General features: G+C 35.0%; 1 protein-coding gene across 1 annotated transcript in view; it reads left to right on the top strand.

Moving 5' to 3' along the window:
• AFG1L (AFG1 like ATPase) overlaps positions 1–23,172 on the top strand; it is a 64,097-nt gene that overhangs the window by 5,285 nt on the left and 35,640 nt on the right. The window contains exons 2-7 of the mRNA XM_021553832.3: positions 1,251–1,474; positions 8,530–8,581; positions 9,169–9,270; positions 10,535–10,665; positions 16,006–16,105; positions 19,013–19,071. Coding sequence (XP_021409507.1) covers positions 1,251–1,474; positions 8,530–8,581; positions 9,169–9,270; positions 10,535–10,665; positions 16,006–16,105; positions 19,013–19,071 — 668 coding nt within the window. The remainder of the gene's footprint in view (positions 1–1,250; positions 1,475–8,529; positions 8,582–9,168; positions 9,271–10,534; positions 10,666–16,005; positions 16,106–19,012; positions 19,072–23,172) is intronic.

Below are 23,172 nucleotides of genomic sequence, written 5' to 3'. Positions count from 1 at the left end.
TCCTCTAATAGTGTTATGATACTGTCTCATAGGCATTTTGTGATCCAGTGTTGCTGTTGGATCCTTTTTCGTAGAGGTACTCTTCAACTGGTCATTCCCTATCTCCTGAGTTAGTTATTTCCTCTAAATAACATGCTTTGTCCCTGTTGAATTACGTCCTAATTTTGTTAGATTATTTGTCTAGTTTGTCAGAATTTACTTGCCTTCCAGAGAGTCTGCAGCCCTCTCCTGATTTTCTGTTATTTGTGTTCCCAGTCTGTCTATTTTGCCATATATGGCATGGATGGAGATTCAGGGTTGCACTAAGATGAAATCCTGAGCCCTCTATGAAACTCCATTGCAGATATACACCTAGTTTAACTGTAGTAATTACTTATTACATATCCTTTTTCCAGCTGTTTTTTACCTGTTTAAAAGTGCTTTCACTTACAACTTTCCTGCTTTATAGATGGCAATGCTTTGTGACAAAAACGTTACTGCAGTTAACATGCTTTTCCTTTACCCATTAAGAAATCCTGTTTTTCTTTATTATGCTTAACCTGTTAAATGACACTGGAAGCAAAGAAGATATTGAACAGCTTTTCAATCTATGCCATTGTTTCTGATATTAATGATTTGGCAAGCCTTCTTTGTAATCTTGTGCATTCTTTCTTTTCCTAGCTATGTCTTATGTCTAGCAGTTCTGAGTTGTTTTTTTATGTCTTGTTTCTGACAGTGTTTCTATCTGGGCTTGTCCCTGTCTTTTGTAGGTAGAAGATAATGCCAGCAGATCAGGCTGTAGCATTGCAGGGCTTCACAGCTGCTGCCTTGCAGTGTGGTGTTTGACATCCTTACAGAACTCCTGATTTGGTCTCTTGTTTGTTGACTTTTAAGTATTTTCTGAAGTTGTAAAGGATTATCTGTTTAGAGAAATGCACTTTGGAAATTTTAAATGGTTTTACCCCAGTTTGAAAAAAAAAAGAAAAAAAAAGGGTCAAAATTTCCCTTGCAGCAGCTCAGCCAAATCTTACCAACTCTCTAGCTGGACTTCTTAGAATGTGTGCTTGTTAATAAAATAAAGGAATGTTAAAATATTCTATTAGAGTAAAGTTAGAAATTGAGTTAATGAAAAAATGAAGGGGTAACCAGTGGTTATATAGGTAAATTGTTGTCATATATATGTCTTTGTGTAAACTGTAAGGAATATGTGTTGTTTATAGGGAGATGCTTTTAAGAGCTTCTCTATTAATTGGCTGCTTTTATTTTTACAGCTTACACAGCTCAGGCAGATGAGAAGACAGGCCCTAGTACTCCTAGAGATGCTCATGCCAGAGCCTTACTCATTTGCAATGGACCTTTAGAACATTATGACTTTTTGATTAAGCAGGAAGAGCTGAAGAATGATGAGCAACAAAGAAGAGTTGTGCAGCACCTGCAGAAATTGCATGAGAGCCTTAAAGGCTACAGCATTGGTTCAAAAAATGTTCTTTCAAAGGTGAGGTTTATAATGATAAAAAATATTTTTTGCATTTATATTTGCTCGTAAGAATGTGCTTAAAATGTATAAATTTCTGTCAAGATCACAAATCTTATTTTTGCAAATGCATCTTTCCAGATAGATCATTCTTCATGTTTCAGTCTCTCTTCTTTCTTCTTTGGTTTGTAAAATCCAATGGCACTCCAGAAATAGCCAAATTAGATATTACTGAAATAATTCTGTAAGAGAATCTAATGTGGTTTTAGTTATGTCCACTGCCTACTTTTCCAAAAATGTTGTTTGGCTATAGGATAGAGGGGCCTAAACCAGGTTTTAATTCTCAAGTACTGGCATTATACTTGTGTGTTTAGATTATATAAACTGAACACTGATGTTTTGTGTTTGAACAGTTATTCCACAAATAATTCTACATTATAATATGTATCAGACATGACTTCTAAAAACAGTTCTTCTCCATGTTGATAGCTTCCAGGTGAGGTAAGGCAAGAAGGCCTTATCATAATGTGCACCCTTGTTGTGTTTTTGGGGGCATCACAGTTTGTTTTCAAATGATTTTCCAAAAGTTTAGACATACTCCTGTTGCACATTGCTTTAACAATTATAGTGCTCTTAGCCAGCTGTTGCATCTCTGTAACTTTTCCCTGAAGCTCTTGACACAATGTTTTCTAGACTCTCTTTTACAGTATTTTCCACATCTCTTGTTTTTATGCTGTTATTCTCAGATTGCTGCTCTGGTGGCCTTGCACCTGCAAATACTGATACCACTGGTATGGCATGTTTTCATGGGAATCAGCTAGAACTGATGTGGGAATTCCCTCTTCAGATTTCCTTGCCTCTTGTTTTGTAGATCTGAGTTTATATCCCAGAAAACCAAATGTAGCATCCAGCCAAGCAGATAAGACATTTACTTCCTTGCTAAATATTGAGCATAGATGTGCACAAAAGTTGAATGCCCAGTGAATGTGCTTCATTTGCACCTGATTAACATATTTCAGTCAGCACAGTTGTAAGCTCTGATAGGATGAAACAACAAGAGTGGGATGTTTGACTAAGTCCGATGATAAAAGTATAGTGCTGGGGGAACAGCATGGCAAAATATACATTGCTGTCTATCTGCACTTTCCCAGCCTGCACTGGAGAGACCTCCTTGTCCTTGGGCGGAGGGAATCTGTCAGCATTTTCCCTAGCTAGACTCTGAGTTTATGTTTTGGTTTCTTTCTTTCTCTTGCACCACTTTAGGGCTTTTTTTTCATCAGAAGTAACTTTAATATTTATGGTCAATAAATGTCTTTTGTAGACATCTCCACGTCACCCTTTTTAAGCATTCATTACACAACACTCCTCATCTCATGGGCATAAATCTAAATATGCTGCTCTGTTAAACTTGTTACCTAACCATACCAGATTGTTCTCTTACCTAGCACAAATACTGTCTCGTTTGCAGGTTGCAGGGCAAGACTAAATGATGTAGCACGAGATCAGAGAGCCAAAGTCTGTGAAAAAAATGTTATGATGAAGGCACTGGCTTTACTGTCAAAGCTGAGGATCAGTAGGCAAGAGCATTTTGATCTCTTCTGGCAAGAAGTTGTGGACATTTGGATATTAAGTACTAAAAGCACTGCCCTGGAGAATTATTTTGAGAGCTGACTTGTGTTAACTGGAGTGCCCCAAATCATTGTTAAGTCGTTAGAACAGGTGTCATGGCTTTGTAGATCAAGTATTATGTGAGTTTGTTATTTAGTGATTCTTTGATTGGGAAGTGTGAATAGGGAAGAAAGCTTGTATTGCAGAGAACAAATACCAACCTTATTTTGTTTAGGGAATATGATGCTGCTATGTCCCTATGTAACAGAGCTAATTGCAGTAAAGCCAGACTGACACTTTCTAACTTAAATGCCATTTTTACTTGAGAATGTGTTTTTCACTACTTCCTTTAAAGCATTCCTCTAAATTGATTTAATTTTAAACCAACTTTTGAAAATTGTTGCTTGGCTCACTGATGAACTAATGAGTCAATGAGAAGCAGCTGAAGAACTACTTGCTACAGGGGTAAGTGTTATTTCAGTTTGAGGTTTGTCTTCTAGAGTTTGATATTTCTATGGAAATCTTAAGACTGGTAACAGGTTGAGCACTTTAGTGCCATGCCATACATCAAAACCCCAGAAAAGGAGGAGAGCAGTGACTTCTGCATAAAGTGTTAAAATCTGCTAGCTTGTGTAATTAAATGAAGTCATGATTCAGGGAGAAGAAGTCACAACAGCTTTGTTCCTCTTCTGCTATCTTTGAGGAAGCAATTTGCCAGTCAAAAAGAGATCCTTATGAGATAAAATGAAGCTAAACAGATGATAGTTTAAATTCTAGAGCAGGCCAGGTTTTGCTTCAGCAAAGTTGTAATCAACATCTTAATGAAGGTTTCCCCAAAATACGTCACAAATGTGACTAGGTAGTTGGTAAAATCATATGCTTATCATGTGTTTACATCTGTTGAGGGGTTTCCTAAGTAAGCAATATACTTGTTTTTTTGTTATGGACTTTCAGTGTAGTGATGCTGCTGCAGACTTTGTTCAGTTAGAGCAAAGGTTTTTCATGCCAAGAGGAGCTGGTGCTGAGTACTACTGCCTGGAGTTGGCCTGGGTTGCATAGGATTTGTGTTGGTTTATGCGTGGAATTCATTCCTATGACCAGTAGGAGGCTTCTCCAGGAAGTATTAATGATACTGGTAAATCCTCTATTTGTGAATAGCTCGTTGGTATTTTCCTCTCATGGAGGCCAGGTACTTTGTAACTTTGAATACTGTCATGTTTTTGTAATGAAACCATTGGATTTCCTTTCTGTTTTGTACTCAGTGAGCTTTAATAGATGTAAATTAAACAAATTGATTTTAAACTAATTAAGGATATGTTTTGAAAAAATAAAATACTTTATCAGTTATACTTAGTATTTTGTAAGGTGATTTCTTGCTTTCTCAGGAGGTTTCTAGCAACTTGAATAGCCCACTTTTAATATGAAATCTTCTGTACTGAGAAGAAATTAATCTACTGGCAGCTTTTACAAAATTTAAAAAAAAAAAAAAAATAGTGGTGCTTGGCATTTCAAGTGTGCTCATTTTTCCTGGCTCTGTTATTGAAGAGAATGTGGTTGAGAGGTTGCGGTGAAGAAGAAGGGGCCGTGGAAGAGAAACCTCTCTCTACCAGGCTCTTCTGTAGTCTGTTATTCCATATTTTATTGCTTGATTTCTTCTGTGACAGAATTGCAGAAGCCTCTTCCAAAATAGCAGAAATTAGTCCAGAAATAGAAATTTCTTGCACTTCTGAACCGTTGCAGAAATGGTCTGCTTTGGTTTTAGCTTTGTTCTTCTTTTGTCACTTCTTCTCTAAATAGTTTTATTCACTAAAATACAGTAAAAGTAGGATTAGGGAGCAAATATTTATATCAGATACAATAGAGGCCTTTCAGGTTTTTTTTTTTATCCAGAACACTTGTGTTACCTCACAGGCCAAATCTTTTTGAAATGTGTAGTCTGGGGCATACAGACACACCAGACACCATTTTCTTCATGGTAATAAAACTGTTTTGTTACCATGTAGGTTTTTTGAGGCATCAGCTTAGAATGAATCTCAGGGAAAAAAACAATTAATCTTGCTGCCAGCCAAGTAGGCTTCTGTTTTTTAAAATTACTCCTCAAATTTGAACAAGGACTTTGATCTTCAACTTGGTGAAAGCATGGCCTTGTGTGTTGAGATATTTTGAGATCCTCTGAATTAAAGTTCAAGGCCATAAGAGTTTGCATAGACATTTCAGATCTCCAGCTTTTCAAAATAATACCAACTGGGACATCTTAAGAGTTGTTGAGTTGCTGTACTAATGACTTGAAATAAGCTCAATTATAAGTGAGGTCATGTTTTGAAAAGAGGTATGAACAATAGTAAACACCATTCAAGACCTTGAAAATGTCTTCAGCTACAACAGCAGCCAAAAAGGAGTCCTGAAAGAGTGGGAGAAAGAGGCAGTTTTGTTAGCTTTAAAAAAAAAAAATCTGCTGTTGGGAGACTTATCTCTTGAATTTTGCATATTTTAATTAACCATCTGAGTACTGACATGCATTGGCACTTAAGTTTTTCCAGTCAGTGTGTAAATACTGCCAGGAAATGCGTTGCTTACTTCTGATGTCCGAGCTGGGGACAAGGGGGGAAGACATTGCATGTTACTAAAGAAATTCTCCCCTTCAAACTCAAATTTTGTGTATCACTTATTATATTTGGATCAGTACCTTTTAAATATTAAATTTAACATCCTTAAATCTTACCATTGTTGCCAAAGAGAACATATTATCAACAAATTTAAAATTGTTATGCTGAGACCCCAAAGGTACCTCAGGATAATATGGAAATGAGCAAGGAGAAATCATTAATTTAGTTTGTCTTTCTACCTTTCCTACTGTTCTCCCTTTCCTGCCTGAAATAAAGTAGACTGTCCATATTTTAGGGTCACTGGAGGATCTTCTGCTTTAGATCTCCCCCCTCCTTGCAGTGTATGTTTGCATAAAACCAAGATCAGTATTCTGCTTTCTTTGCCCCTACATACCATTGACTGACTGCTTGCTGTGATTTAAATTGAATGAAACATTGATGGGATTTTATCAGCAATCCTAGTGGAAGTTTCCCTTTTTCTTAGACAACTTCCAGGCTTCAAAAAATGCATTAGAATAATTAAAACAAAAAGAAAAAAAAAATCCATTTTATAATAATGCAAAATAGTTTGAGAATGGTAGGATGTCTGAGTTTTCAGTATTAAAAAAAAATCTACCAATAAAGCTTTAGTTTTTGAAATAAAAATTATTTAAGAAAAAAAACGAAACCAAAATGACCAAAGAATATAAAAACAAGTTCTTACAGTTATACAATATCTGACAGGAATGAGGAAATCATTATCCTAAAGATGTCAATAGTGGGAAGTTTAGAAGTATATGTAAAGTATTTCCTACAAACTTCTTTAATTGCTGAAACAGGACAAGATGTTTTCCGACATTTGATTTGTTTTTAGAGATGATCAACAAATATGTTTGGATCTGCCATAGTATCCATCCTTTTTAGCAATCAGATATCGATCAAAAATTGCTGTCTTCAAAGGGAAACAAATTTAATTTTTAAAATCAACTTTTATGGAGCACAAGCCATTATATTTGTTTCCTTTAGTCAAAACAAAAGTTCCTTTTTCTGTAATATTATCTGGAAATAAGTATGCCTAAAAAGACAAATATTAAGGTAGTTAAATGTAATTAATAAAAGTTTTACAATGAAAATATTGGTATAAAATATAATCTTTGCAAAAACAGGTAAAGCTTTACTCTACACACTGATTTGTTTTTCTAGCTTTGTGCTGCTTCTTGTGAAACTGCAAATCACATCAATACAGCCTTCCTGTATAATAAATTGAATATGATAGTCTGATATATTGTTAAAATATTGTTGGTAATCTAAAACTAAACCCATAGAGATTCTTTTGAAAATGTTTCATTTGGATTTTTGTATGTTTCTTCTTTTCTCCTGTAACTTTGAGCATCAGCAGTTTCATTGAACACAAGCTCTTTAAAAGTACACTCTGAAAATATTCAACAATTAAATTGTTTTACAGTGCTTTCAAAGTACTAGCAAATAGTTGCAGCCTTGTCAATTAATGGAATAGTTTCCAAACATCTGAAACCCTTTCCAGCCACAGATTGATGATTCAAATTTTTGATTACCCTATTAATAGAGATCTAAATTAAATCAAAACAGGGCTCTTGTTTAAGAGCCATGCTTGCATATTTTCTAAGTGAGCTGGTACTGTAGACCCAAGATATTACCCTTCTACTTCTTGGTCATGCATTTTCTTTTATATTTAATTAGGGTTTTGTACTGACTCCTCTATTTCTTTACCACGGCACTGTATTTTGAAAAAGTGCTTTAGATTCAAGTTGTTTAGCAATTACCCGGCTCCAAATGAGACCACAGGGTTGCAATTTTGATTTTCTTCTGTGTTGGCTCAGCCCATAGAGCTCTGAAAGTGGAGCACTTTAAAATAAGCAAATGCTCTTCTGCAGTGTGTTTTGTGGATGTCAATTCAGTTTCATGGATTTGATTGAATTTTATTAAGATTTCCAGTTTTTTAGAAACTGCTTCTTTTTTGAATTGTACTTGGAAATGGCTGTGCACAGTACTGGAGGAGAGGGAAAGAGGACTATTTCAAATTGAAAGTCTATGCATTACTGGAAGTTTTTACATAAAAATATATACTTGAGTAAAATAGATATCAGGTGTCATAACATATGTCCTGAATAATATTAAGAAATTTAAAATTTTTAAGCAACATTCATTTGAGATGAAAGTAACTCACTTGAAAAAATGGTTAATAAAAGGCATACTTTGAAAGTATATTTTTATATGTTTATGTGTTTATACATATACAGACAGATGCACGTGTATATAGAAACATATTTTTACTGTGACTCCATTGATTTGAATAATGTTTAAACTAGAGATAATTTGGGGTTTAATATTTAAAGCTGAGAGATTAGTATCTACAATGTTCGTGGGCTTTGCAGTCCTGACTTTTTAAGTCCTAATAGTTTATCTCTTTAGCAGACCTGCTGTAGTAGGTATTTAGTGCATATATTTATGCTTAACTTTATATTCTTTTCTCCTAGGACTATTTGCTCAAACGGCTCAATGAGGCAAAAGATTTGTTTTGATTATGGTGGATTTGAAACATTGAATCATTTTATGTATTGTGATAAAAAAGCACATGTACTAGGGCTGGAGAGATGGGGATATTTTCACAATGGTCTAAAACTATCCCAAATCCCAAGCCTTGCATGCGTGTTTTGCTTCTCATATAGAATTTGCACAATGACAACATTACTTATGAATTCTGAGCTAATGATTTAGTCAAGGTTTCACTTTGCTGCTCAGTGCTGTTGTTGTGATTAAGTGTAGCTGCTTTCCTACTTTTATCACAGCCATGTGCTTGCTTTTATTTTACCCCATATTTACTTTTTTTCTCTTGACTTGCAGCTCTTTGCCAAAACCAAGCCCCCAAAAGGTCTTTATGTCTATGGAGATGTTGGTAAGTATAATTTACATCCAGTGGATTTTTTTCTAAATTAATGTCTATTTGAATTCTGAAGTGTCTGAAAGCTGTATGTTTATGTAGCTTTATTGGTTTAATGAATTTTACTGGATGGAACATTATGATGTTATTTAATATAATTACACTCTGAATGCTGGAAGCTGTTTGATTGGACAACATTACTATGTGTAGTTGTTTTCAGTCTTACCCATTCTCTAATATTTAAGAATGCAATTTAAGAATTTGGGAAGTAATTGTGGGAGAGTGTTCATATATTCTAATTGTAACAGTGCAGCATGAAAACATACTTGCTTTCCAAATGAAATACTAGCATGTTTTATGGATCTGTGGGGAGTAACTTGTGCAACCTTTGGGCCACGTCTGTATTTTAAAACAGAAAAATAAAAATGTAGTTCTTCCAAGGTTTTGAACAGAAAACATAACTGTTCCTCACAGCAGTCTGGTCTTGTACTTACCCTGTGGAAAATTATAGTTTCATTAGGGCAAGCTAACAATCGTGACTGTAATCAGCACATACTGCTCTTAATTACTTGTTGAGTGTTTTTTATTGTTCTTAATTGAAGGCACAGGAAAGACAATGGTGATGGACATGTTCTATTCTCACTTAGAAGTAGAAAGGAAAAAGAGAGTCCATTTTCATGGCTTCATGTTGGATGTACACCAGAGTAAGTGCAGACACAGGTATTGACAAGAATTTTATAAAATACACTATCAATTAAAAAGTCTGTCTCATATTCATATTAATCACTGTCATTTTATTTAAATATTTAAGCATAAAGAAAAGTAAAAAATAGGAGAAAAGTGAAAGCATGTTAGCATTGTTTATCATATAAACATATATATTAATTGCATATTATGTCTCAAGTATCTTTTCTGAAAGAAAAATGTACATACCTGGTTGTATATATAACTTGAGTATATTGCTTAGAAGGAAATCCTTAACTAAATGTTTTCTAGGTGCCAATTAGCTTACCTGAAATCCGAATAAGGCAATTGCTAAAACTGAAAATGTAAAGGTTAAACTCAATCTGTATTTTGAATAAGAAATAACTAAATCAAATATAAATGCCAAGCACAATGGGAACTATTCTGATTGAGTAACTTAGTAAAATTGTCAGTAATTTAGAGGAAAAAAGCAATAGAAAGAAGTGCATCCTAAGTTTCAGAAAATTTTCTGGTCAGCTGAATAATGTGCTTTGTTTTGACAGGCATGCTGTTCTAGATATTTGAAAACATGTTTCTGTTTCTAAATTCTGTGACCTTATAATACTGTCAAATTGTTGTCTATTGCTGTATTTTACAAAGCTTGGGAAGCTTTCACTGGTGTAAATAACTCGAGCCACTTTTTAATGCCCACTTTTCTATCATTGCTGGGTCACTTGAAATTTTGTTTCCATTTCTTGTAATTTTTAACTTAATCTTAACAAAGGTAGCTTCTTTCTGCAGGATCCTTTTTTTCCTCTGAATCTTTGTTTATAGTCAGATGCAATACAATCCACGAGACAGTAAGGTATGGATTTAATAATCTTACCTTGTGCCATTATCATCATCTTCACATGTTGAAGTATAACTGTGTTACTATGTCTGTATTCTTTTAGCTAAATACATTCTAAAAATACCTTCAGAGCAAGATAAAACTGCAATTTGTATCAGTTTATACAAGATAAAGTATAGGTGCATAGCATTCAAGACGTTTTTGACATGTGTTGTACAGCTTTCTTAACAAAATAAGAATCACAAAATCTGTGAGCTTTTAACTGTTGTGTGGATGTGGTTGAAAAATGTTTTAGCCTTTTGAAACTGGATTAAGTTTGAAGCTTTCTTATTTTTACTGGACCAGTTTACTTTTTATTTAGCTAAATAATTTGTTCTTCCTATCTTAGAAAAGGAAATAAGAAGTATTTGTTTTTTTCTGTTTTGTCATCTAAGGAATACATCGCCTTAAGCAGAACTTACCAAAGAGAAAAGCAGGATTTATGGCCAAATCATATGACCCAATTGCACCTGTGGCAGAGGAGATAAGCAAAGAGGCTGCTCTCCTGTGTTTTGATGAGTTTCAGGTAAGAAGTCATAGATTATTCCTTCATTTCAAGGGAAACTTCATAAAATTAATTTTCATCTTAAAATACAATATTTGTTACTGCTAATACAGTATTTGTATCACTGGCCAGTAGTGACCTGTAGAAGTTAAAGACTAAAAGTCACTTTACAGTTTTGAAGATGGTGGGGTTTGGTTTTTTTTTTTCCACAGTAGACAAGATGCAAGTTAGCAGCATAATTCCCCTTACAGTGCTTTTTTTTACCAGTCTGGTTATTGATCATACAAGGAGGTATTAGAGTTTGTCTAGAGGCTCATGAATTCTTCAGGACAGGAACTACTCCTGTACCGAGTCTGTACAATGCCACCTGCTTGCTTGCCACTGATTTTTGCTTTTGTAGTTCATATAATGCAACAAACACTCTCAATATGGTTAAGGATTTTAAGAAACTTCTATTGAATTAAATGTGAAGATTAAAAATAAGTTTGTAAAATGATCTTTGCCCAAGCTAACTTGATTATTTCATTTGTTTTACACAGCTTGTGAATATTAAGGGCATGTCACAAACTTAAATGTAAAATTCTTTATAAAAATGTTTAAGAAAAAACTAGAGGTATTTGGCATCTTTAACCAAAAGCTGAGACTTTTTTTTAATTCAGAGAGAAAATGCAGAGCAAGATATGAACAGATCTATATTAGTTCTCAAATCACCAATAGTAAAATAATCTATTAAGTGAAATTGTCTGTTATAGTGTTAAATTAATACATTTCTGAAATGGATGGAGCAGTTTATGTCTCCTGGCTATTATTTTGCACACCTGCACATTTGAGGAAATAACTGTTCTATGGTTAGCTTCCATGAAGGGAATTTTGGTCATGTAACAGTTGTTCTTATTTTATGTTTCTCTTGCTTTTTTTCACTATTAAGTGAAATTGTCTGTTATATTGTTAAATTAATACATTTCTGAAATGGATGGAGCAGTTTGTCTCCTGGCTATTATTTTGCACACTTGAGGAAATAACTGTTCTATGGTTGGCTTCCATGAAGGGAATTTTGGTCATGTAACAGTTGTTCTTATTTTATGTTTCTCTTGCTTTCTTCAAGCAGGGAGGAATTCAGAATGTGTGGGGTCATTGCAATTGCTTCTGTTCAGTCATTTAATTTGTGCTCTGTCCAGTGAATATGATTATGCTGGGCTTCCAAAACCTGAGTGTAAAATCTAAATACAGAGACAATTGTACTTACACTATGAGGAAATGGGAAGTTCAGGAGAAGGAAGTGTTAACTGTCATGGCATTAAATGCTCAAATGGTAGCAAATGGCTGTACCATGTGTTAGTGTAAACACTTGCTTTTCTGTACAAATGCTCACTGCTTTCATGTTGCAGTATCGCAGTGTTTATAGACTGTCTGTTGTATTTCCGCATTTTAAAGGGAGAGACTGTGGTATATTTTGTTCCCAAGTTGATTGCCTGCTCCCCCTGCTGACTTGCTTGAGGTACACCAATGACTTCAGTTGTAAAAATCACCTGTTCTGTAGAACTGTTGCAGTTGGGAAATTAATTCAAGAACTATACTTTAAAATGTGTTTCCAAGACTTTGCATTAATAAGTGAATTTTTAAAATCTACTTAGTTTGGATATACTAATTTTCTAAATTCACAAATTTCTGAATGGCTGGATTTCTTGCCTGATTTTCTGTAATGTGGAACTCTACACAGGTTTTGCCTGTTTAAGAGTTCCAGCTTTCTGAAATTTTGTAGAAGGCACTGAATTTTGGATAAGAAACCCTCTGCTTCAATAGCCTTAAAGTAGTGCAGTGACGGGCAGAGGAGCTCACATGGTGACAAAAATAACATTAATAATAAGGAGCCATATTTAATTTGGGATGTTTGCAGCTCATTTCTGCGGTGGAGATCATGGCTTTATTTCCGTGCAGTCTGATTTACTAGTATTTAAAGAATTTCTAGATTAAAATGAAACCAGAAAGAGCTGCAGACTTAGAACATACACTGCTCTGACTTGTGGACAAAGCAACTCTCTGTTTTGACAGATGAAAAGTGAGGTTGTTTTGGCAAAATAATAGTGTGTGGAGACAACATCAGAAAACTGTTGAGATTTAAACACTTCAAGTTGCTTTCAGATGCCTGCTGAACATAAAAAAAGGAAAATAAGTTGAAATTAATTATTTATTTATCTTAAGAACAGAAACATGGATGAGTAATATTTTAAACAGGGACAACAAAACATATTGTTAATGCTCATTTTGCAGAGGAAATCAAATGCAGAATTTCAGAAGACAAAAGCATTGTTGAGGTTGCATTTTCCTCATTGACAATGTGTTAAAGCAAAACAGAAGTATTCTGAAGTAAATCTTCCTGTAAAACCCAGAGAACTGTTAAGCAAGTGGAGAATTGACTAATTGATCTAGAAGAATATTTCAGTACTTCATTTAAAAGTATTTTTCCGTTCCAAAGTATTGCTGTATTAACAAAACAAACAAACAAACAAAAAAGTTTTAATGTTTCTTTGTGCAAATACTATGTGATAGCCAGGATCTCAGTGATGGCACTTTGCTTGTGTTTGTCCATTTTGAAGCAGGATTTTGTCAGCAGTTGCCTGAGCCCTAGGCTGTCAGCATGTTTTACTGGTCTTTGTCATGCAGTTTACTGGAAATATTAAAGTATTTTTTTAATCACAGAACTCTTAAGCCATTCTGAAAATGTCTTCATTCTGAAGAAAAAAAAACTAAAATTAAGCCATTTGTAATTATGAGATTTCAGAACACAGGGGTGGGCAGTGACCAAATAACTCTACACAGGTGATTAGAAGCTGTAATTTTGGCACGAGACTGTAGCCTGTGTTAGCATTGATAATGAACCCGGAGTCCCTCCTTGGGAAGCTGGGCGACGATGCAGTGTTAGCCTTAAGCTACCAATGGTACCATTTGGACTACAAACGTGATGTAACAATTTAGGGAGTTTTTACTCACCTGCATTCTATTGAAAGTCTCTAATAAAAATTAGGCTTTTACTTTTGTGCTAATACTAATTGCTGATAATACATGCTTATGTTTGTCGTTCGTTACATGGAACTGTACCAATCAGTGGCTGACTGAGTGTCAGGCACTTAAACATGTAAATTAACTATTAGTCTCATGTCTTTGCTTTTTTTTCTTTTTTCTCTTAAATGCTAATGAAATTTCTCCATTCTCTCCTTATTGGTAATTTGTAGACTTTGCTTTTATTATCAGTTGCAGTAAATGCTGGATACAGTAAAAATCATGAGCACTTATGATCCTTTGGTTACTGTCTTTTATCTGCTTCACCTTGTAGAATTTTTTTGTTTCTCCTAAAGTGTATTAGATAAAAAGAGCTCATATTTGCATCTTGGTCCTCAAAATGGCTCTTGCTTTTTGACAGAATGACCGAACTTTCAAGAGGTTTGTTTGGTGTTTTCTTGCATAGGTTATTGTTGAGGGAATTTTTTTTTTTTTTTTTTTTTGTAATGGAGCTCAGAATTCTGCATCAAAAAGCAGTTCTCATTAATAGGAGAATGTTATTGTTTTGTTTTATGTGAGCATTAATACTCTTTCATTCCCTGTTTGCTAAAGGTAGTGCACTTTGTAGTAGTATTTAACAAAAAGGTTTGTAACAAAATTATTTCCATAATAGAATTTTAAAACTTGGCTTTTAGGTGTGCTTTGTGGTGCAATAAATTCAGTTACTGCTAAGATGCACATCTGTAATGGTTCCTTGTGTATCTTGTTTTTTTAGAAATTAGAGAATTTCCTAAATTTTAGCATCCAGAAAAAATAAATTATTGATGAGGAAACATAAACAAGTGTATAAAACATATGTTGTGATAGTAAATTACTATTTTTTTTTAATATCAGCTCTTAGGGAGCATAGCTATGCAAATCTGAGGCATGTGTAATTGTGTAAAAGTTTGTTTTATATAAAAGAAAAAAAAATCCCTATTAAGGTGTTCACAGAACAAAATGAAAAAAACCTTTGGAAGAAGGAAACTAGGGTTTATATATCATTCATTAAGAACGTTATTGCTTCAACTAGCTGCCAGAAATATAACCTAAGTCTTTTACCTATGTTTCTAATGTAGAATTATCTTTTTTTTTTTTTTTTCTGCACAGAAAAGTAATTTAGAAATGGGAGAATTATGGGGAATGGAGGGGTGTGAAGTAGAAGAAAACATTATGCTGGGTAAAACTTTCTGCACATGTGTTGCCATCACAGCATACACATCTAAGTTGGTGGAAGCACAGCAATCTGTCAATCTCTTGTGTAATGGGAATATATAAGTCCCAGCATGCCACCACTGGTTTATTTCCTCAGAACTGGGGACTGTTTTGGCAAGCCAAAATGCAACAAGTGTCTTTATAATAACCACAGGGTCTGCAGGAAAATCAAGTGTAATGATCATAAAGGTGGTTTATGTATTAAGATGGTGAACTCCTTTAAAATATGAATTGCTGATTTTTCAGAAAAACTTGATATATTTATTTACAGCATTTTTCCTGCATCCTTTTATTTCTTGGCACTATAAAGTAAATTTGTTAAGCTAAAATTAATATACTAAAAGAAATTTTACTTAATGGCTTATCTTGTAGTAATTTTTTCTTCCTTACCCCTCCCCAGTGTCAGTTGTCCTACCCATTTTTATTTTTTATTCGTGTTTTGTGCCTGAAGGTTAGAAGAGGCTGACTGTGCTGGAAGTGACTGCCTGCCTTTTGATTATTCATGGACAGTAATAGAAGGCACTTAAAAAGAACAATGAAATTGCTTATTTTTGTGATGGGCCATCTGTTGAATTGTTTTTTGCAACAATCACACAATAGTATCTATGTCATATCATTCTATTTTCAACAGCAGCTGATTATGTATAGTTGGCTACTTGTCTTTATTTCTGAAGTCCCATGACCATTTTAAATTCACCTCTGCAAACCTTTGCCTCAAAGGTAATAGAAATGTAAAACAGCCGGTGTGTATCTCTTTTTATCTTCTGTTTTTTTTTTCATGTTGTTCCTAATTAAGTAGGCTCTTAAATGTTTAGGTCTGTTTTCTGTGTCTCCCACCTGTAGTTTTATAATAGAAGTTAACATGGAATCGTTTAGCAGTCGGTAAAGAAATGGTGGAGTTCTGCAATAAAGAGTGGGCAAGTTTTGAAAGACTGTGGTACATTCACTGCTTATTAATTATCCCTTTTATTTTTTTCTCACCAAGCAATAATTAGAATCTTTTTCCATGGCTTTCACTAACAAGCATTTTCCTAGCTACAAAGCCACTTGCAGATCTATTGCAGCAGAAGCTGAAAGCAAGATATAACAAATGTGTTGTCTTCTCAGGTCACTGACATTGCTGATGCCATGATTTTGAAGCAGCTTTTTGAAAATCTCTTCCAAAATGGGGTTGTCGTTGTGGCAACATCTAACAGGCCGCCAGAAGGTAAAAACAAACATTCTACCAGTGTTGCCCAAATCCAATGAATCTCAGTTTCTTACCAAACAATTGTATTTATATCATACAGTATTTAATACTAATGAACTCTATAGACTGCAAGAATCAGAGATATTCCAGCTTGTTCCCTGCTTTTTCTTGTTCTTAAAGAAGGAAATGTTTTTCACTTCATCTTACTCCTCCTATATGTCAAACTTGGAGTGTTCTTTCCTCCACCACTCTCAAAACCTTCTGTTTTCTCTGATCTCCTCTACTCTATCCAAACCAGTAAGAGGGTGTTTGGACACAGGGCAGTTTAGGAGGGGTAAAATATTGTCTGTATTGCATGTGTTTAAGGATAGGAAAAGATCAGATCCTGTAAAAGAAGGGAAATTATATCCATTCCTTCCCAGTTTCTCACTCAGAAACTTAGAGATGTGGTCCACCAGCTTGAAGGAGAGCCACTTACCAAGGTGCCATTCTTACCTTCTTACAAGCTGGTTTGAGAGAATTAAGTGGAGAATTTTTTCCATTTCTATCTCTTTTTATAGTGACTAGTCATTTCTAGAGACTAGTTAAGTAGGTCCTTCTACAAAGTTCCCAAATCTGTATGGGTTTTAACCTGTATTTTTTTTTGTAAAGGAGAAAAATGTTTGTATTATATAGCATTAGCAGTTAGCATAATGCACAAACTTGCATAACATTTCAGATTGATCAATTTCAAATACTGAAGTGTTACCTTAAGTGTTAACTGTAACAACCATTAATTTTCCTACCCAAATTAAATGAGTGAAAGACAATCACTAATGATGGGCAATTCTACAATGAACTTTATCTTAGCAAAAAACAAAACCAAAAAGCAACCAAAAAAACCCACCTGAATGTTTTTATTAGGGTAGAAAATTATTTTCCAATGGCTTTTTTTCCTTTTTTGCACAAGCAAGACAGAATTGTAACTACTGTAGTTGTGTTGACTACAGAAAGACTGAATGCTGGTGCTTTATTCACTTGAGAGCCATCCTTGGTTTTTCGAAGCACTGCTCTTTAAAGTTCAGGAGAATTTTTTACCATAACTTAAGGATTGTAGGCAATGTTTTAAATCAAGATGTCTTTATTTTTGTATGGTTGTTTTTTTCTTATATATTAAGTCACTGTATCAACCTGAAATACATTCACCTGTTTTAAGTACCCCAGGGAATGACAAAAACAGCATTTCCAGAGCTGAGCTGGGTGTTGGATGATGCCTTTCTCTTCTTTGGTCACTCTTTGTAAGTGCTCGGGGTGTGTCTGACACCCCCCTGCAGGAAAGGGAGTTAGGTTAGTGTAATATGCCACACCAAGGTTTAAGACTGAATGGAGAAATTTATTTCTTGTAGATACAAGGAGGAGAAGTGGCTTTTTCATTTGAGAGCAGATGTGCTCAGCTTCTGACCAATAGTGATGCACATAACTTTGTTGAACTCCTGCGCTGGGGGAATGTGAGCAAAAATACTGAGATTGCATTTGAGGAGTCCTGGCTTTATTTCTCCACCAAAATTACTGTTTATTTTTCTGATCTCATGAAACAGAGACCTAATACAAAGCTCACAGTCCTATTAGCTAGAAGAACTAATGAGAGTCGCTGTCCTACACTACTGTTACATGTTCACTAATTTTTGCAAGTAAATATGCAATTGATTGCTACATATATTAACAAATGTATGACCATCCTGATTTCCTGAGTTGGGAATGAGCATGATACATGGCTTCCTAGAACTTCGTTAGTAATTAGGGTAATGGAATTGCCTATACTGATAACTTTTCTAAATGTTTCCACGTACACATCCAATTTTGTGAAAACCATTCTGTAGGTGCCCTGTTGCTGTCTCATGGATTCAGCATCTTCTGTCCACCATGAGGTGTTGGTAAAGCATAAAAGCTGTAGTGTAGCTGTAGCCTTCAGGCCTTATGGGGAATATAAAGGATAATCATAACCTGGCACATGCTTTGTGTGGAATTTTGGTAATATCTCTGCCAGCTGTCTGTATTCTCTTATTCATTCCTTCTTGTCAGTTATAGTGCTAAGTTGCCTTTTTATAAGGCTTCCAAATATTAATGAAAAAGAGCAGATCTTCATACAGTTTTAAGTGATTATGTTTTCAAAGAAGTCATTGTGTTATGAACTTACTGGGCAATTGGTTAATTTCTGGAGAAGAAAAGTTTATATTGTATAAATATAGAGATAAGTAAGATGAAAAATGCTGCTTTGCATTTTTTGTTAATTTGGATTTTGTTTGATGATGCAGATCTGCATTTTGTTACATAACATACTTTTTTTTTTCTTTATTCGGTTGTATCTTTGCCTCAATTTACGTATTAATTTAATTTTCAAGTTTTTGGCCGTAGAGGTGATCCTTTTTCTTGCTTTTGAGGAGGGGACACCTAGCAGAGTTTCTAGAAGATAAAATGCACCACAGTACATCAAATAAGAATTATGCTAACTTAATAAAGACAAATTGTGTATTTTTAGTTTACGTGGGGCTTTTGTCCTCTACCAAATACTTGGATTTAGCAGTTGCATGGTTTGGCCTTACAAGCTATACCAGTGTATACCCAGCATTGCAAATAATTTTTATACCCTTGCTTTAGAACAGATGCTGCTCTAATTTCTTCTGCTAGAATTAGTTATATGTCATTAGAAATCTAAGTAATTTTTTACTCCCTGCTGTTTTCACACTTCTCAGGATGTTCTGTTCTTCTTAAGATTATATTGAATTTTTATGTAGTAAAATAAGAGAAATGGATGTTAGCTCTCATTTTCTGCCTTTTGTTTCTCCTTCTGTCTCTAGCAACATTGAGTTTTATTTCCTAGACTAGAAGACAAACTGAAGTTATTAAGACTAAGTAGCAAAATGGTACTGATTTCCTTTCTTTCAGATCTCTATAAAAATGGTCTTCAGAGGGCTAATTTTGTACCATTCATTGCTGTGCTGAAGGTAAGGAGAACCACTTGTTCAATGCTTTTCAGTTTTGCCTGCTTTATTAATCAATTTGTAGAAGATTTGTAGAGGATTGCTTTGATGCAAGTTTCCACATTAAATATATCTGCTTTAACAATTCTGAGTAAAACTAATTGAAGATAAGGCAAGAAGGGATTTTTTGCTTCTGGAATTAACATGGTTTTAAAGCTGGACTTCCTTAGCATGACAAAAAAATTACCTTTTTGTCTAAGGCAGCAGAAAATGTTTGTTTGGATAAATAAGACTTTCCTGCTGGTGCAGGTATGCTGTGTAACATAGTGTCCCTCTAATATTTATACTGTGTTGTACTTGTGGATATCTTACATTTATACTGCTAGAACAGCTTGCTGTCACTTTGATGTAAGGAAGGTAGAGTTTTTTCTGTACCCCTCAGTTACCTTGTTTCTGGGTCTTTCTCATGTGTAAGTAGTTTTTTTCAATGGCTGTTTTTGGGGCTTCATGTAATGTTCAACAAGCAGTGGCTCTGAAGCAAGCTTCCTTTAGTCTGCATGTTGTCTTGTGGGAGGTCAAAAACTATAATAGTTTCATTTAAATTAAAAAGGGAGGATCCTTTCTCTGTGAATAACACAATTGGCACTTACTTTGCTGTTAAAAATAATATAAGCTGAAATGACACTTAAAAGTTCTGGCCAGGTTGCAGATATTTTTTATTCACAAGCTAGAATTGTATTGTTATGTTATTGGGGGCTAACATACAGGTCTCAATCCTGCGCTGCCTGGATTGACATGACATGTCAAATGGAAATAGCAGCATTTCCCTACTTCACAGAAGTATTGCTAGAATAAACACATAAATAATATTAACTATATTGGTATCTAGGATAAAAGAATTGTAAGGTAGAGTGTAGGTAGGTTTGGCTTTGTGGTAGGAGATTTGGAATTGCTGAATTGATGCATTGACTGGATGTTTCTGCTCAGGTGGTCAGCAGTAAAGCTGCTGACAGTGCCTAGCATTTTCAGTGGGCCCTTTAAGAATTCTAAGATTGCTTAATTGCCTAAGAACCTTGGATGGGATTTTCAACTGTTGACATTTGTACAATTACCAGGTTTAAAAGTTAATATGCTGTTGACATGAGTATGGCACTCTGGTACATCTCAGAATGGCTGTGTACAAAGTCAGGGAGCTTACCAGTGAGAGTGGTTCTTACCTGGATGACTTCAGAAAAGTAAGGAACATAAAAATAAATGAACAATCCACTTCCATTTCAGATTCTTGAAAAGGGTTTATTCTGTAGCTGGCTGCATTGGATGAGGGCTCCCAGTCATAGAGTATTTTCAAACATAGAAGTAGTTTCATATGCATTTGCTTTTTGAAATGCAGCAACCATGGCAAATCATTATTTTCTACATCTTTCTTTGTTGACTGCAAGATTTGTCCCTGATAAACATATGGCTCTTTCATTTCAGTGATTGTCAGGCTTTAAGTATACCTATCATATATGCTTATTTATAGTTTCTTTTTTTGTCTTTTTAGCTAGCTAAATTAAAAAATGTGAAATGTAGTTTATGCATCAGAACACCTCATCAGGACTGGGAAGTTAATAAAAATTTTTAGTAGGGAACAGATGGAATGCTGAGAGAAGCAGTAGAGGTGGCTTAGTCTAGAGGATGGAGTACTGCAAAAAGAAACAAGTATCACAACCCAGACTAGAGACAAATGAATATTATCATCATAATAAATGAAGGAAGAAGCAAATGTTAACATAATCCACAAGGGCCTTTCTAAAATACTGAATTTCCTGTCGTTGTTCTTTTTCCCAGCACCTTTGTTTCTTAACACTGCTCTAAATATATGTGTCTTCAATGTCACTTTAATAAATATTACCAGTGTAACATTATTCTTTCCCAAGGATATAATTACCAAAAGTTAGATCAGAGCAAACTTATTTGCAAAATGCTTCTCTGACCCTAGTTGGAAAGTGGAAGGATAAAGGGCATGGTGTTAAAATTATTAATAAAAAAATAATGAAATCTACATTTTTAACTCAATACAGCAGAAGTCAGCATTTAAAAATCACACTGGAATGTATTCTAGAGTAAGATTTTAACCATTGACCTTTATGTTACAAAGGTGTGGATAGAACTACACTGATATTCTGGCTTTAGTGGTTTGAGAAATGCAGATTTAGGCCTCCTAGATGTGTGTGGAATCTGTGTGATGGCATTGGTGTGAATGCTTCTGCCTCAGCTGTGCATAATTCTGTGACTAGGAAATGGATTCTGTGCATAATTCTGTTCTAGGATTTTCATGAAAATGTGAAGAAAAACACTGTATTGGTTGCTTGCAAATGTTTGATTTACAGTCTTCTCAAACTTTCCCTCACTCCAAGCCATGCGTGTCTGTGGTAATGTCAATCTCATCTGACCTGTCCCCTGGTACTGGCTTTGGCAGCTGGGACTCCTGTCATAGTTTTCTCTGGGCTCAGAGCCTCCCAGAGGGCTTTTATTTGGGGTTAGTGGGAGTGAATATGTGGGTTGGTTTTGTTTGTTTTTTCTCAGTAATTAACTTCTGTGATCATAAATCTTAAAATAAGACTTGAGCACTAAAAGTAGTTCAAGTTAACACAGGAGTTTCAAATTCTTTTAAATGTTCTTGGCAAGGTGGAATGAATGGAAACTATTGGCAGTATATTTCTGTGAAGAGATGCTTCACTTGAAATCGAATTCAGGCTCTTTTCATTCCTTGTCAGTGGAACACGTACTTTCTAGATACAGGGTAACTGTTACACAAAAACATTGCTTGTCTTCAAATGGTCATAAGTAATGGTTTCTTCCCCAGATCTAGAGTTACCTTTGTTCATCCTCAATTTTGTTTCTATTTTCTACCATCTGTGTAATTCCAGTACCTGTGTTTGAGTTCTATTTCTTACAATGATAACTGTAAACCAGTTTCCATGGAATAAGCAAAGGGGTGAAATAGCACTCTAGGGAAGATACAGTTATCTTCCAAAGTTTGTCCATGTTGTCTTTCTAGGTGGTAGATTACTGTGCCAAATGACTATTATGTGAGGTTGCAACTGAAAAGTTCCAATTTTTAGAGCCACATGAAAGCTTCAGATCCTACAGGTGGTAGCTGTGTAAAAGCCCCAGGTCTGTGTCATTGGGTGGCTCAGTAACACCACTGGCAGCTTTCTTTGCCCTATGTGCACTCCCTGTTCAATTCTGATCTTATGCCAGTGTTCTTTTGAGATATTAAATAGTTTGAGATGTATTTTTTTCAGCTATTCTTTAATCCTGTAACTTAAAGCTTTATAAACAGGAGAAGACTTTGAATTGATCAGTTCATTGTTGTGGCTAAGATTCTTTGGGACACAGTATTCCATAAGAAAGGGTTTCGTTTCTGCAACAGATAAGAGTGCTTCTTCAATCCATGAAATTTTACAAAGATAGAGCTTTACAGAGAAAAGAAGTATTAGGAAGAAAAATCTTTTAATTCTATAATTGTAATTTGATTCAGTCTCTTCTGATTGAGTTTTTAATCTCACAGTATCTCTTGCTGAGCATTTTAAAGTGTGTGGAATTCCTATGTAACTTTTTTTTTTTTTGAAGACTGTTCTTGAGAAAACTGTTGATTGCTCACAATTACTTTGTTCAAATGTAGAGAGCAGAAACACTCCAAAAATTGTTACTCTCAACCTAAAAGAAATACACGAAGTTTCTAAATGTTTTAAAGCTGATTTACAAATAAAGCTATGTATCTTGGAATCACAGAATTGTTAAGATTGGAAAAGACCTTGAATTCTGTTGAGTCCAGCTGTTAAGCCCTCACTGCCAAGTCCACCACTAAACCATATCCCCAGGTCTGTCACATCTGCATTGTCTTTCCTCCGGGGATGGTGTCTTGCTTCCTTTGGTAGTCTGTTCCAATGCTTGACAAATCCTTTTGGTGGAGAAATTTTAATCCCAGGTCCTTTTTTGCTGTGGAGCTTTCCAGCCATTCTGTTGCCTGTAGCGCTGCCTGGGGTTGTTGGGAGCCAAGTGCAGGACCCAGCACTTGGCCTTGTTGAACCTCACACCACTGGCCTTGGCCCGTGGATTCAGCCTGTCAGGATCCCT

The sequence above is a fragment of the Lonchura striata genome, chromosome 3 (genome assembly GCF_046129695.1).
Source record: "Lonchura striata isolate bLonStr1 chromosome 3, bLonStr1.mat, whole genome shotgun sequence".
Lineage (NCBI taxonomy): Eukaryota > Metazoa > Chordata > Aves > Passeriformes > Estrildidae > Lonchura > Lonchura striata.
Note: the sequence above shows the minus strand (reverse complement) of the source record. Positions and strands in the feature narration are given on the sequence as shown.